Consider the following 14,662-nt stretch of genomic DNA (forward strand, 5'->3'; position numbering starts at 1 on the left):
TCTGTCATCACGCAGTGACGCATCCGCGAGAATGAGTCACTCAGTTGACTTCCGTTAAGTATCTACGAGCGCGTTTATATTTACTTCTGAGTGCAATGCCCATGTACAATGGTACGGTGTATGAACATATATTGTTGTGGGCGCCCCGTGGAAAGGAGAAATACACTGGACTCTCTGATTTCACTGCTCTAACACCCGTTTGGGCTTGCCATCCAGGAAGCTGGTAATATTGTCCACCGTGTCAGACCAGAATGCCTATGTTTGACTGATTAGAGAACGCAACTGGGATGAACTTTGCGATAGCCGTCAACTCACCGCGTAATTATCGTCGCTCACGTACCCTGTGTGGGGAGTGAGGGTTACATTGTCCAGCCTGCGGAGTGGGTGGTCCAGAGGCAGAGGCTCGACGTTGAACACGTCTAACCCGGCACCAGCAATCCCCCTCTGCCGCAAGACCTCAACCAAAGCACCCTCGTCCACGATCGGTCCCCGAGACGTGTTGATGAAGAACGCGGTAGGCTTCATCAGGGCCAAGTCCGCGCCCGTGACGAGACGACGGGTGCGCTCTGAGAGGACCATATGAACCGACACAACATCGCTGCGTCTGAACAGCTCTTCTTTGGTCGGTATGTACGTAGCCCCTCCCGCGGCGGCTCGCTCAGGAGTGAGGTGCGGTGACCAGGCGATGACATTCATCTCGAATGCCTTGGCGATCTACAGAAGCCAGTCAATCGCGAATCACTCTGCATGGTGAGACTAACATTTGCAGTACGGGCCCCAAGGTTGCCCAGTCCCACCAGACCAAGGGTCTTGCCCTTGAGCCCCATGGGCACAAACGACTGCCACTGAGGCTTGCCTTGCTTCGTATTCGCGTCTTCGATGGCCACATATCTGGCCGTGGCCAAGATCAGAGCCCATATATGCTCCAAGGTAGAATTGCCTCTGCCCGATGTCCCAGAGACGACAACTCCTCTTGTTTTGGCATGAGCAACATCTATGCCAGCATTACGCGGCCCCGTAGTGGCTATGAGCCTGAGATTCGGCAACCTGTCGAGTAGAGACGCCGTGAACTTCGTGCGCTCTCTCATAGCGCATATGATGGCATAGGGCTCCAGCCGGCGGACAAGGGCATCTTCGTCGGCAAGCGTGTCATGGTACACGTCGATTTGGACCTTGCCTGCAAGAGGAGACCAGTCTGCACTCGTGAGAGCAACTGACTGATAGTCGTCTAGGATCGCAATGCGAACACCATTGATCAGCGACATGACGGTCCGTGGCAGGGAGTCTCTGGACAGGACCAGAGCAAGAATATATGTGTTCCCGAAGTTGACGTCAGATAAAAACCTTATCAGTCAGCACTTCAAAGGGACGCCGAACGAATCATTCAGCAACAAAAGCACGTCAGCTTCACGAGACCAGGGCACACAAGAACAAACGAGAGCTCAACGAAATGCAATTGCGACGAGTACACATATATCCGACGTTACAGCGAAAGTGTTCATGTGTCATTATCAAATGGGTACTGAAGCCAAATCTTAGCATGACGAGGAAGCATAGAAGATTTTGACGCACCTCGAACGATTCTGGTGGGGATGTCACTTCAGGAGCATTTTCGTCGAGTGCGATGTGGCGGCCCTCTGAGACATGTGCTGCACGATCATCGGCAGCGGCGACAGCCTGGTTCGCAGCGATAATGGCCTGCGTCTCGAACTCGATGTAGTCGGGCTCCTCGTCAGGACGCTGGTCTGCAAGGATCAGGATGCCACCACCACCCGCGTATCGTTCCGATGTGAGGCCTGGTACAAGGGACGATTTCGGCGCCTTGTTACCCTTCGCCGAAGGGCTACTTCGTGTCGACACCACCCTGACTGGCTGATACCTGCTATCTTGCGGGAAGCTGATGTAAGGTACCTGGGCAGGTACAACACGAGAGAAGTTGGGCAGCTTCTCGAAAGTTGACTCCTTGCGCTTGGGTGTAGATGTGGATGCCTCGCTGTCCTTCATCTCGACGTCACCGTCTTTCTTTGCCTCCGGCTTCTCATCCTGCCCCAAGGTCAACAAAGTGAACAATGATATGCAGCAGGATACGTACCACTACCCCGGTCTCGCCTTCGGCAGCTTTCTTCTTTTCCCTCGCCTTCGCACGGGCAGTCGTGGAAAGAACAGCAGTCGCAACCTTAGCGACAGCCTCCTTCTTTGGCGGTTTTGTGGGTGCGGGGTAAGCGAACAGAGTCGGGCGAGCATTGGAGATGAATTCGAACTTCGGTGCCTGCAAAAGTCAATCAGCATGCATGCCTCTCCGCTACAGTCACCAAACCACCCACCTGGAGAGTGCCATCCAACCCAATGATGGCCGTTGGGTCGAACGCAAGGCATGCACAGTGCGCAAGAGGGTACCAGTACCAGAACTGGCAAAATAGCACCATACCGACGATGGCGTTCGTGTTGCGGCTACCGGCACGGCTCTGCAAGCTGATGGTGACGTTGCGACCACCCGCGTCGATTAAGCCTTGTCCCAGAGCAGCGCCGAACCGAGCCATGGGGTCCTCGTGCTTGTCGGCAACGATCTTCGCGTACAGAGCGCGCGTCGAAGCGAGCGACGGGGTTGACGCCTCCGACTGCTCGACCAAGACCATGCCGAGTGCGATGAGGGCGCCTTGGCGTACGAAGTCGACGCTGTCCTTGGTCATGGGCTCCAAAATGTCTACAGCATCCTGTAACGTGGCAATGAGCATAGTATATACGCGAGGAATGGCGGTAAACATACTTGGAGGCCAGTGCCCGCGCAAGCAATACCCAGCGCAAGGGTCGCACCGCACCGCACGTGAGGATTATAACTCTCACTCAGCAGTTGCACGATACGAGGCACCTGTGCGGGGTTCTTGAACAGCACGAACGCTAATGAGACGACGGCAGCTCTCCGCACATCATCCGAGGTGTCGGACACAGCGATGTGCAAGAGTTGCCGCATTGCATTGTTGTTCGATGTCCCCGCGTACGCAAGAGCAAGTGTAAAGACACCGCCGTACCGGAGGATGGCCGTTCGCCAGTCACCACCCTGTCAACAGGTCAATCATCCGTTCTCCAGGAAGCAAATGCGCTCAGCCCACCTTCTCAGCCAAGAGGACCTTCACGATGCTGTCGGCCTCCTCCTGCTTGCCGTAGTAGATAAAAGCAATACCGATAGCAATACCCCGGATGATCTTCTCATGCTCCGTCTCCCTCGCGTACTGCAGCATCTCCTCCGACGCCGTAGCATCCGCCGTACCGAGCATGATCAGACCCATAGCATACCCAGCCGCCTCACCCGCAACAGCCGAGTCCTCGCGGAACAACGCCTGCTTGAGCTCCTCGTACGTCTCCGCGTTCTTGCCACCCATGCCCGCGACACCGAGGCCGAGCGCCGCGCCATGCTGCACGACGTCGTTCTGAGACTCCCGGAGCATGTTCCGGAGGTACTCCTCCACCTGGCGGCCGCTACCGACGCCGGCGTTGACGAGGCCGAGAGCGTAGAGTGCGCCACCTTCCGAGTACTGTGCACCGGGGATGCCACTGTCGTTGCCACCCTGCTGAGGAAGATAGGGACCGAGGATGTTCATGCTCTCCTCGAAGTGACCCTTGTGGATCACACCGAGGGCAGCGGTCGCGGAAAACTTGGCCCAGTTCGTGGCCAGACCAAGCCATTCGAGGTTCTCCCGCAGGAAGGCATCTGATGTTGTCCCCGAGTGCATGAATGCGTTCTGAAGAGTCAGGGCGACGTGGTATACGGACGATCGTGCTTCCAAGGAATCCTGTCGCAAAATCGCCGCGTAAATATGCGGGCCAAATGAGATGCCGTTGAACTAACCTTCGTGTTCTTGAGAATGAGCATATCAGTCTTGTTGTTGCGCTTGAGGAACTCAAGGTAAAGCTTGATGGACTCCTGGCCAAGCAGAATCCGGCGTAGCTTGTCATATATTGCTTTCGAGTCCTGATGCACTGTCAGTCATTACGCCTGCAACCTAATTTTGTCGGGACGTACTCCCTCGCCTTCCGGCAACTCCTTGCGCACACTCTCCAGGTAGTCTTGCGCGCCACCCTCTACCAAGTCAAACGCCATCTGGTACGCGAGCAAACTGTCCTTGGGCACCAGCGAGTTGATAAGAGGGACGGTGAGCTCGGCAGAGCTCAGAGTGACGAGCAGTCGAGTGACAGAATAGACATGAGGAGACTTGTTCTCGCTTGAGAGAGAGGGGAATAATGGGAGAATGAATCGTAGGACCTGATCGCGGTATGCGAGGGGGAATGCCGTGTCAAGCACGGCCTCCATCGTGTAGGAGAGGAGGTTGACATCGTGGGTTGTATTGTAGATGTGCTTGATCACGTCTAGACGTCGCGACTCAAGCGCAATGCCTATTGCCTATACAAGCAACTGGTCAGGCATACACAGGTACAGCACGGTAATCTTCACCAACCTGCTTCAATTCGCCGTCCGAGATACAGCGCGTGAAGATGCCCTCAATGATGCTTTGAAGCTTGGGGTCAACCTTGCCCTCTCCCGCTTGCTCTGCCAATCGTTGACTGATGTAGCGGTCAATGGCCTTGGCTACAACGCAGAACCGGTCAGCTTCACGAAGAGAACAACCGCCATGTCATGTCCGTTACTCACATATTACAGTCTCCACGTATTCGCCTGCACCAGGAGTGGCCGCGGTAGCCTCGAACGCGCCCCCCGCCGCAAGCGCGAACGAGAGAGCTTCGTCATACTCCCCGAGGTAGTAGTAGACCTTGCTCGCCAACAGCGCAGCCAGATCCCGTGCTTCCCGCGAGATTTCGTCGCTCTCCGAGAGCGACTCACTGAACCACGCCCGCCGTCAGTCAAGAAACGCGAAAACCCAGCAGGCATACGCACATAAGAGCGATGTACTCCGAGATCTCCGCCCAGAACTGGGGAACGATGTCATTCAGCCGCTTCAGCGCATGCTGCTTGAGCAGGGGCTCGGGCTCCGAGAGGAGGGCGAGCACGCCGGCGGCGGAGGACTGTGGGCGGACCATATTCTGCGAGCAACGAGAGAGAAAGCCTTGCAGGCGCACTTGCGTACTCGCGCGACGCGTCAGTGCAGCCTTCGTGCGCCTCACGTGCCGCAAATGACGTAAGCACGCTGTCCTCGCCCGCGAGCGCTTGCCGCCTCCCGTGTTCCTCCAGTCCTTACCCGTACCGCTGTTATCCTGCCCGATTCAAATCCTCGACGATGTCGACGTCCCTCCTCGCCCGCCGCCTTGCGCTGCGCGCACTCCCCCGCTCTCGCGGTCTTTCTAATGATGTGAATATGGATGCTGTCAAGCGGTTTTGGGAGAAGCAGGCCGCCGAGAGCGAGCACGCTGGTCGTAGGTCGCCTTTGGTCGCGTCGGGGATTGGCTCCTGACGTGTGCTATACAGAGACCTCTGAGCTCTGGCGCAAGATCAGGTAAGTCGAATAAAATGAAGAAGTTCTTGTGGCCTCACGTCGTGGTCTGCGCAAGCTACTACGTTTGCATTCCCGCCGGTGAGTGTTGTCTGTAGGCACCGTGACGCGATGCAGTTGTATTCACGCCGAGTCCTTTAGTCATCGTGACTTCGATCTGGGTCTACAAGGTTGAGACTGAGCATATGGAGCACTTTGAGCACCTCAAGGCCGAGAATGGCGGCAAGCTTCCCCCCGTCCCCAATTACGAGTACATTAACATGCGTAGTATGTCGTATTTTGCGTCCAAGACTGGAGTGTCATTGACCGTATGACGCACAGAGAGCGGACCGTTCCCCTGGGGCAATAACTCGCTCTTCTTCAACCCTCATGTGGGTACCCTTTGCTGGCTCCTTCCGGCTCGTCTGACGCCCCGTACAGACCCAGAAGAACATGGAGGAGGAGGAGGAGTAGATGGCTGTACGGTCCCCGAAGGCCTCGAATACTGCACTGATTCTCGGCGAGTCTGGCAAGGAACCACCATCAACAGCCCGCTTACTGGCTTGACCGAGGCCGATCGAGGCACCGTACCGCAGCTCGCCCGCCTATGTCATGTCCGACCTGGATATACATCATTCCTCATTATGAGAGAAGTGTCTGTGCGTCTTGCAACTTATAGTAGGTCAGAAGAAGATCGAAGTGTAAGGTATGTGGTGCGCGAACATGTGAGGCGCAAAGCATATAAATGATGCAACAAAAGTAAGCTTAGAGCGTAACCCAGGCACCCAAGAACACCCCGCTGAAAGCAACAAGCAGACTCGTGAGGAGGGGCACCGATACGGTGAGCGAATGCATGCCCAGAGCGGCGTTCGAGGAAGTTCCGCCGCTCGCAGCAGCAACGGCAGTGTAATAAGAGCCAGCGAAGCTGGTGGCGACGCCGGCACCGCTAGTCGCGAGCGTGATAGCTTCGCCGCCCTCGGAGGTAACGATGGTGTAGGCTTGTCCACCAAGAGCTGAATTGAAGGGTCAGTACGGGTCAACACAACAAAGTGCCAGTGACACTTACAGGTGACTTCAGTAGCGATGCTGCCGGCGGCAGAAGTAGCTTCACTGGCAATGCTACCTCCTAGTGAAGTAGCCTCACTGGCAATGCTGCCACCCAAAGACGTCGCACCACTGGCAATGCTGCCATCGAAAGACGTTGCGTCGGTGAATATGGAACCAGCTGGGAAGCGTGTCAGAAGAGAGGAATGAAGAGGCGCAGACGGACATACCAGCAGAGGTGGCTTGAGTAGCTACGGAGCCGATCACGGATGTGACCGAGCTGAAGACGCTGCTCACTGCATCATACGAAGTCGATCAGCTATGTCCTACCATCCGGTGTGCTGTACTTACGATCACGCTTCTCCTGGTAGGGCGAAGCATTCACTACAGCTGCGGCGCAGAGGAGACCGAGGACAAGTTGGGATGTTTTTGCGAACATGGTGGGCGGCGTAAAGGGCGTTAGAAGGAAAAGATCGAAGAGGGGTTGCTATGAGATGCACATGCTTTCTGCATGCCTGGGCTTATATACTTAGGACCCAGGGTATTCGAGGCAGTGCACGGGCTGGGATTGGCTGCGGTTCTACTGTCGGTCAGGTCAGCGGGCTGTGATGGGTGTGCGCCGATCCGCGCTGCGAGTGGAGCGGCGACGTCGCCCGCCCAGTGCCCACTGTCCAGGGTCCCGACTCCCCACTCCGGTGCAGCGCGGCGCGCCCCACGTGACCCCGCTCGGCCGCACGCGCTATCGTCGCGATCGGGCATTCTCAGTGAGCCCATTCTCATCGGCCGCAGAATACACTCAGCATCCGCATCCACACTCACTCGCCCTCCACCACCCAGCTACCCAGCCATGCCTCGCGCAATCATCTCCCCCTCTGTCCTCGCGTCCGACTTCGGCCAGCTCACCGCAGAGTGCAAGCGGATGATCAAGAGCGGCGCAGAATGGCTGCACATGGGTGCGTCGCGGAATGCAAGGCCGTGCACAACGCGTTGATCAACCACACATCGCTGCAGATGTCATGGACGGGTGAGCCCATTGAGCACACACGGGGCTTGCGGCACTGACCCTTGCGCCCAAGCCACTTCGTGCCAAACATTACCATGGGTACGTCCGACCCATCCCTCGAACCTATGCAACCTCTGCTCATCATAGCACAGGTGCTCCCATCTTGTCATGTGTGTCAAAGGGCGTACCAGGCATCTTCATGGACTGCCATATGATGGTCGCCCAACCAGAGAAGGTACGCCGCCCTCCCCAGCCTGCTGAAGCATATCACGGAACGTTCACGCACGGAGCGCCCGCAGTGGGTCAACGACATCGCCGACGCAGGCGGCTCGCTCTACTGCTTCCACCTCGAGGCAACATGTAAGCACCTCCTACTCATACAGGCCCCGGTTCCCCGCACGAATCCCCCCGACAGCGGATCCCCTCCCGCTCATCCAGGCGATCCATGAGCGCAAGATGAAGGCCGGCGTCGCCATCTCGCCCGACACGCCCTCCACCGCCATCTCCGACGAGGTCGCTCAGGCAGCGGACATGCTCCTCGTCATGACGGTCTATCCGGGTGCGTCTCCATTACGGCAGCGATCTGTGTCCGGACGTGCGCGGGTCAATTACTGAGGTCATGCTATGCAGGTCGCGGCGGCCAGAAATTCCTCGACCGCTGCGTTCCCAAGGTGGCCGAGCTGCGCGCACGCTTCCCGGACAAGGATATCGAGGTCGACGGCGGTGTGGGGCCGAAGACGATCGATGTCTGTGCAGACGCAGGTGAGTGCTCGCCCCCGTGTCAACTGCGCAGCTGGTTAGATGCAAATGCTGTGCGGCGAACAGGAAGCAACGTCATCGTGGCGGGCACTGCCATCTTTGGCGCGGAGAACCCAGACGAGGTCATCTCGCTATTGAAGCAGACTGTGGATACTGCGCAAGCGAAGATCGCGGCAGCGAAATAGAGGCGCGACATACCCAACACGGTTCCAGCGAGCCGCCAGACGAAGTTACCACAACATCTGTAGCTACTACATATTCGGACTGCATGAAATAAACTGTGTTTACGTATCGGGTATCATACTCTGGACTGCTTGACGACTGCATAAACATATTCGATTTACTTATATATGCTACTGAATCCATGCTCGCTCGACATAAGATGAACCCCACTAGTAGTCCAGTCCTGCCACAGCATATCCAAACGAGCGTCATAGTTCCAGTACATTACAGAAAGCTAGTGGTAAAGCGAAGAGACATTATAGAAGAGCCGTCGAAGCTAGGTGTTCTCTATAGCGACCCCGCACTACAGGGCCGTAACGCAACACATGGCCGCCACGCCAGCACGGACCTCTCCCGGGGTCCACGCACCAAGCCGACAGCCTCAAGCCCGGCGGACGTGGAGCGCAAGTTACTGTTCGATGTCCAGGGGCGACTCACCACCGCAGCCACTCTCCGTACATGTTCGGCCTCTCCCCCCGGATGTATGCCTCGAACGTCCGCTTCAGCACGGCCGCCCAGTCGAGGTCGCGCTTGTCGTTCCCCACTACATCGTCCTCCTGGTCGGGAATGATCTGACCGGATTCCGCAGCCGCGGTCGCGCGAGCGATGCGCTCACCGTTGATGAAGCGCTCGCCCAAGTCGGGCCAATTGCGAGATGGATCAAATGGTCTCCACCTGCGGGGACGCCGTCAACGTGGCGAAATAACACGCAAAGAAAGGCGCTCACCAAAAGTTGTGGAAATGATACGAGTACGCGCCCTTATAGAAGCCGTCAAACCCAAGTGCCCCTGGGGCAGCACTCAGATCCCGTGGAGTGTCGAAGAGGTGGCTGAAGCTGCGAAAACATGAGGCATTGTAATGGAGAGACAATTCTGCACACGTACTCGGCCAAGTAGGGCTGAGGCGGACGATCCCGCTGATAGTACTCGGTATTCAGCCAGGCCGAATCGAACAGCGCATCCGGGAGACGCAAAAGTAGACCCTCCAGATAAGCATCCTTCGTGTATCGCGAAACCGTCATCGGGTGGAAGTCCAGACCGTTCTTCAGTGCCGTCCGGAAGAGGAACGTGCCCAGGGCGGAATTCTTGTTCATCCGGAGGACCGCAGTGTTGTACTTCTCCAGACGAGACCACCTGTAGGCGAACGCGCCCCGCCATCCCCACAACTCCTCCCAATCGCGGAGGAAAATAGTGTCCGCGTCGAGGTAGATGCCTCCAAAGCGGTGACAGAGCACGAAGCGCGCCATGTCCGAAAGAATGACGGACAGCCGATCATACTCTGAAGCCGACTTCGACCCGACACGGTTCACCTTGTCTTCGTGGCCGCTGCCGCCGGTGGTAGGAGCAGGGGCAGCAGCGACGGTCGCATCCTCGTCTTCGCCGGCAGTCTCCGTGCTCTGCTCCTGTACGGCGTTGACAGGGACCTTCTCCACGAAACCTCCCGAGTTGAAGAGGCTCTCACGCATAGCCCTCCACTCGTCCTTGAGCTCGGGGATACCGTCCAGCTGTTCCGTAGTGTTCCACAGTCTGAACTCGATGATGTCCTTGAACCGCGGATGGAGAAATGGCGATGCCCATGGGTTAGCTTTGAGGCCGTCGTACATCTCGCGCAGGGCATTGGGACCAGGGGGCACTGCTGCAGGACCCGGGCTGATCCACAGGATGAACTTGGGGCGGCAGACCTTCGGGTCGAGGTGCTCGTTGTCGAGATGCAGTCCCAGGTTCTGCGTGAACAAGTAGGAGAGCAGTGCGAGATATGGCTTGTCGGTGAACGACCCGGTCCAGAACATGTGGAAATAGCGAGGGTTCTCATCGTCACAGGAAGCCGGCTGGTCGTTGTAAGGCCGGTACTTAGGAGGTGTGCCCAACCTTATAGGTAGCTCCCATTCAGCACCACGCTTCTTCGGGAAGTCTGAGCTGACGTCGGAGTCAGCATGCGCCTTGTGCGGGTAGTTCGGTCTGATAGCATCGGAGTCTGTGACATTGTCCCCTGGGCCGTCCTCGAGGAAAACATACTTCCAGTCGTCCATCTTCCCTCTCCGGAGGCGTGCCTGGTTATCCAGACCAGCTCCTATGCGGAGTACTTCCAAGCAGTCCCTGACGTACTGTGGGCGCATAGTGAACTTTAGCACCATGAAGAGTACGGGGGTAACAACATACCTTCTTGGGGAACTCGCAATGCTCCATCACGACATCCAAGTCCGCCACGCTCCCTGACACAGGCCTGGGCGGGTAAGCGACGCTGGGCGCTTTCGACTGTATATCGAGGTACACGCGCTGTGAGCCAGTCCCGATCGTGTCAGTCGCGGTAGGCGACCTGTATCGTGAGGGTATCGTAGCTGACTTCTTGGCAGGGAGTGCCGGGTTGTATGGTGGCGCGGACAAGCCTAATTGCTTGGGAACTGCATGCAAGGTTAGTTCGCGCTGCTGACAGCCAGTTCAGGTAGACGCACGCTTCTGGCTGCTCGGATAGTGCCCTGCGGCAATCTCCCATTCCCATATTCGCTGGAGGTCTTCGCGCTTATAGACCAACGTGGACGGGTCTCCAGGCGAGAGCGTCGGCCAATTTTTTTCTGGTGTCGCAAACCGCTTGTGTAGCGCGAAGATGGTGAACACGGTGACGATGACACCTATGAACAGCACAAGCGGCCCTCGTCTCCGGCCGAACCGAGTGACGGTGAATTGGTGCAGTCGTGCAGGGTTGGGGGTCATGATCCGCAGACGACGCGTGCGCACGCCTGGGATGGGGAGGGAGAGTGGAAGCAGCCAGGAGGACGTATGGTGGTGTCTGTGCCACTTTTCGCGGACGGCGGTGGAATGCGTTGGGAGGCCATTGTACAGCGGCTTGTCGGAGTAGCCGTTCCCGTTCTGCTGGTAGTACACGGACGAGGACGCCATGCTGGCGGCGTGATCTCTTCTACGTGGCCAGCAGGAGAGGTTCTGCGAGGATGGCGTTGGCCGGGGAGCGAGAGGAGGCTGGGGAGAGTTGCTGTCTCGTGAAAGGTCGACCAGTACCGCAGGCGCAGGCGCGATCTCAGTGCTGCCACGTGAAGGCGCTACGTTGCCCGTCCCAGATCGCAGATCACGCAGACAGCCACTCTCAGAAAACACAGCAAAATCTATACATTGACTTCTATTTACTGCACTCATACATGGCATCGACCCCAGGATTGCAATTACAACGACATCCACAAAGCAACTCATCCGCTCAACGGCTGCTGCTCGAGGTCAACGGGGTCGGTCGGCACAGACAGAACACGGAGCGTGTTTGTGTGACCCAAGCCACCCTTCCAGCCCTGCACAGCGATGATAGTACCGCCAGGCTTGATGATGTTCATCTTCAGTGCATTGCGCAGGCCAAAGCGGATGCGGTTGTCGACCTGGACGAAACACGCCGTGATGAGAATCAATCCAGGAATAGTGGCGACAATACTCACGTCCGTCTGCCATTGGTGAGCCTCGATGCCACGGGGCTCAGGGTACCAGAACGGATAGCAGCCGCGGTGCAGGTGAATTTGGCGGGCGGTCTGCTCGTTACGGGTAACTGACCACAAGTGTCAGATGGCGGGCAACGTCTTCATACCGGCTAGCACTCACCGGTGATGATTGGGACGTTAGGACGGTACTTGGAGATAAGGCGAGCCGTGTTCCCACTCGTGGAAAGGACGACGATGGCATTGGCGCTCTGCTCGAGAGCCGCACCGACCGCCGAGACGGCCACGGTCTCAGTAGTCTCAGTAGGACGAGGCGTGGTAAGACGGAGCTCGTCGTAGAGAGGAGGGTAGCAGATCATCGACTCCGCGAGCAAGCAGCACTCCGCCATCATGAGTACTAGAGCAGCGAGGGTCAATATACAAGGTAGGGCGGCGTCAGAGCGGACACTGCATACCGGATTCGAGGGGGTAAGCACCCTTGGCACTCTCGCCAGACAACATGACACAGTCAGCGCCATCCAGAACAGCGTTGGCAACGTCGCTGACTTCAGCACGAGTCGGCCTGGGGTTGTTCATCATTGACTACAAATGCCGGTGAGCATTGGCGGCTTAGACTGCATTAGCGCACTTACGTCGAGCATCTGTGTAGCCACAATGATAGGCTTGCCCGCCATGTTGCACTTCGCAATCATCATCTTCTGAGCGAGGAAGACCTGGCTCGGAGGGATCTCGATACCAAGGTCACCACGGGCGACCATGACGCCGTCGGTCTCCGCCAAGATCTCGTCGAAGTTGTCGACACCCTGCTGGTTCTCGATTTTGACAATGATCTTGATGTTAGCGCCGTCGGGCCCGAGGACCTGACGAATGTCGCGAACGTCCTCGGCGCGACGGATGAATGAAGCGAAGATCATGTCAACGCCATTCTTGACACCGAAGCGGAGGTCCGCCTTGTCCTTGTCGGACAGAGCGGGGAGGTCAACTGGGGTGTTGGGGAGGTTGACACCCTTGTGGGACGAGAGGGTACCATTGTTGATGGCACGGACGCGAACATTCGTGCCGTCAATGGAAAGGACGAGGAGTGACAGAATACCTAAAAACACGTGAGATTCCTCACTCATCCTCATGGAGAGCTTACTGTACCATCATCGACGTAAATCAACTTGCCCGGAGCCGTGACCTTCGGAAGGTTCGCCTGCGAAAGCATAGTTCGCACAACCAATGATAACCCAAGAAGATAGAGTGACGCACGTAATCCATGAAGAGGACTTTGTCATCGCAGATGTCATAGTACTTGCGGTCAACAGAGACGGTAAACTCGTGGCCAGCGGGAATTTTTATCTAGCAGAATGATCGGTTTGTTATGCGATCGGCACAGACGGACGAATGCACACTCACGTCCTGGTCGTTCCTCATGTTACCTGTACGAATCTCGGGACCTTTCTGCACAGTGAAAGAGCGCCCATGAGTGCATCGAAAACTCCGTTTGTAGCGTCAACGTACAGTGTCGAGGGCAATCGCAATGGGGCGAACTCCAGGAGTGGCTGTCAAAACATAGCCATGAGCGCACGGAGAGATGGGACGCGCAGACAAGACTTGCCTTTGACCATCTTCCTGGTGTTGTCAATGACGCTCTGGTGGTACTCGTATGAACCGTGCGAGAAGTTCATGCGGACTGTTGGCGTCTCAGTGCTTCGAAGGAAGACGAATGGCAGTCCTAACGCACCAATGTTCACGCCCGCGCGGACGAGCTTGCCCAGCATCTCAACATTGTTGACCTTGGGACCTAACGCAACATCAGCATACTGCGACCTCTATCGCGACGCCGAGCGACCCACCAATGGTCGCGATGATGGCAGTCTATGAGCAGCGTCAGACAACTATAACCCCGGGCGCGGAAGAAGTGCGTACTTTACGGTGGAACTTGGTATCCTCCGTAGGCACAGGAGCATTCCTGGTGTCCTGCGCTGCGAACCATTGGAGACGCGATGTGACGGGAGCGGCGGCCATGTTTACTGGTCCTAAGTGAGATGGTGAGCAGTGCGAGTGGGCAGGCGAAGACTTTTTATAGGTGGATAGACGAAAGAAAAGGGAAGCGGCGGAGCTAGAGGGGAAGCGGTGGTACGATGGACGGCTAAAAGCGATGCAGAAATGCCACTGTACGGGCGTACGCGCCGTACCACCGTGCGCCACATGCGTCCCTCGCGTCCGCGGCGACGTGCGGCACTGATGCTACTCACAAGTATCAACGATGTTTTTATACGCAGCGGAGACGGGTAGGAGCGTTCGGCGACGCGTCCCAGGGATTTTTTGAGGCGGTGGAGATGGCGGGATGTGGAAAGATGGCTCGTCTCGTCTTTATGAGGCTCGAAACGAGCGCCGATGGGGCATCCGCGTCGTGATTCAGAAATGTGGACAGCAGCCAGTCATCGATAGCTCGGAACTCATCCGCTATTTGCGGAATTTGGAATCCTGCTGTGTCAGTCAGGGCAAGACGGCTGCGACGGCCTCAGATTGGCCTTAGACTTTCGCCGAGCAGCGCATACGGCCTGCTCAGATAGTGTGTCGACGAGCCCAGGATGCCCGAGACACATGCTGATGCCATGACTCTGAGCTGGAACGGACGAATATGCATTCGAACGTGTACTGGAACGTGGCTAATAATCTACACAACTATCCAAAGCAAGGCGAGCACGATACCACAAGTAGACTGTGACGACAGCAGTAATGTCAGCGACAAGGTCCGGAGTAACAAACACTAAAGCGATACAATTGATA

At 56.9% G+C, this 14,662-nt stretch overlaps 6 protein-coding genes across 6 annotated transcripts; 2 read left to right on the top strand and 4 right to left on the bottom strand.

Moving 5' to 3' along the window:
• Window positions 1–56: 56 nt before the first annotated feature.
• On the bottom strand, window positions 57–5,162 carry C8Q71DRAFT_847877 (uncharacterized protein). The gene is made up of 13 exons (XM_047926671.1): window positions 4,892–5,162; window positions 4,649–4,836; window positions 4,455–4,585; window positions 4,022–4,399; window positions 3,848–3,970; window positions 3,111–3,791; window positions 2,768–3,058; window positions 2,325–2,714; window positions 2,093–2,269; window positions 1,573–2,043; window positions 762–1,217; window positions 316–714; window positions 57–255 (listed from the first exon to the last, which is right to left on the bottom strand). Exons 1-13 carry the CDS (start codon window positions 5,032–5,034, stop codon window positions 181–183), a joined length of 3,903 nt encoding a protein of 1,300 aa, XP_047779205.1. The 5' UTR covers window positions 5,035–5,162; the 3' UTR covers window positions 57–180.
• Window positions 5,163–6,077, top strand: C8Q71DRAFT_756571 (mitochondrial cytochrome c oxidase subunit VIa). The gene is made up of 6 exons (XM_047923610.1): window positions 5,163–5,367; window positions 5,420–5,447; window positions 5,503–5,525; window positions 5,586–5,711; window positions 5,766–5,815; window positions 5,865–6,077. The coding sequence occupies exons 1-6, from the start codon at window positions 5,232–5,234 to the stop codon at window positions 5,895–5,897; spliced, it is 396 nt and encodes a 131-aa protein (XP_047779206.1). The 5' UTR covers window positions 5,163–5,231; the 3' UTR covers window positions 5,898–6,077.
• Window positions 6,078–7,105, bottom strand: C8Q71DRAFT_756575 (uncharacterized protein). Its single transcript, XM_047923611.1, has 4 exons — window positions 6,819–7,105; window positions 6,698–6,763; window positions 6,490–6,648; window positions 6,078–6,436 (listed from the first exon to the last, which is right to left on the bottom strand). The coding sequence occupies exons 1-4, from the start codon at window positions 6,904–6,906 to the stop codon at window positions 6,189–6,191; spliced, it is 561 nt and encodes a 186-aa protein (XP_047779207.1). The 5' UTR covers window positions 6,907–7,105; the 3' UTR covers window positions 6,078–6,188.
• On the top strand, window positions 6,960–8,504 carry C8Q71DRAFT_582996 (Ribulose-phosphate 3-epimerase). The gene is made up of 9 exons (XM_047919509.1): window positions 6,960–7,231; window positions 7,305–7,420; window positions 7,479–7,491; window positions 7,544–7,569; window positions 7,623–7,705; window positions 7,770–7,830; window positions 7,886–8,029; window positions 8,101–8,232; window positions 8,296–8,504. Exons 2-9 carry the CDS (start codon window positions 7,315–7,317, stop codon window positions 8,412–8,414), a joined length of 684 nt encoding a protein of 227 aa, XP_047779208.1. The 5' UTR covers window positions 6,960–7,231; window positions 7,305–7,314; the 3' UTR covers window positions 8,415–8,504.
• A 270-nt stretch (window positions 8,505–8,774) lies between these two features.
• On the bottom strand, window positions 8,775–11,542 carry C8Q71DRAFT_582633 (uncharacterized protein). Its single transcript, XM_047919508.1, has 5 exons — window positions 10,904–11,542; window positions 10,611–10,852; window positions 9,336–10,555; window positions 9,179–9,286; window positions 8,775–9,126 (listed from the first exon to the last, which is right to left on the bottom strand). Exons 1-5 carry the CDS (start codon window positions 11,346–11,348, stop codon window positions 8,886–8,888), a joined length of 2,256 nt encoding a protein of 751 aa, XP_047779209.1. The 5' UTR covers window positions 11,349–11,542; the 3' UTR covers window positions 8,775–8,885.
• A 16-nt stretch (window positions 11,543–11,558) lies between these two features.
• Window positions 11,559–14,389, bottom strand: C8Q71DRAFT_756591 (pyruvate kinase). The gene is made up of 13 exons (XM_047923612.1): window positions 13,796–14,389; window positions 13,723–13,744; window positions 13,611–13,670; window positions 13,485–13,559; window positions 13,388–13,428; window positions 13,283–13,327; window positions 13,136–13,225; window positions 13,028–13,079; window positions 12,517–12,977; window positions 12,340–12,466; window positions 12,048–12,281; window positions 11,888–11,994; window positions 11,559–11,830 (listed from the first exon to the last, which is right to left on the bottom strand). The coding sequence occupies exons 1-13, from the start codon at window positions 13,892–13,894 to the stop codon at window positions 11,651–11,653; spliced, it is 1,593 nt and encodes a 530-aa protein (XP_047779210.1). The 5' UTR covers window positions 13,895–14,389; the 3' UTR covers window positions 11,559–11,650.
• Window positions 14,390–14,662: the final 273 nt, after the last annotated feature.

Source organism: Rhodofomes roseus, assembly GCF_022264815.1.
Source record: "Rhodofomes roseus strain CIRM-BRFM 1785 chromosome Unknown C8Q71scaffold_9, whole genome shotgun sequence".
NCBI lineage: Eukaryota > Fungi > Basidiomycota > Agaricomycetes > Polyporales > Fomitopsidaceae > Rhodofomes > Rhodofomes roseus.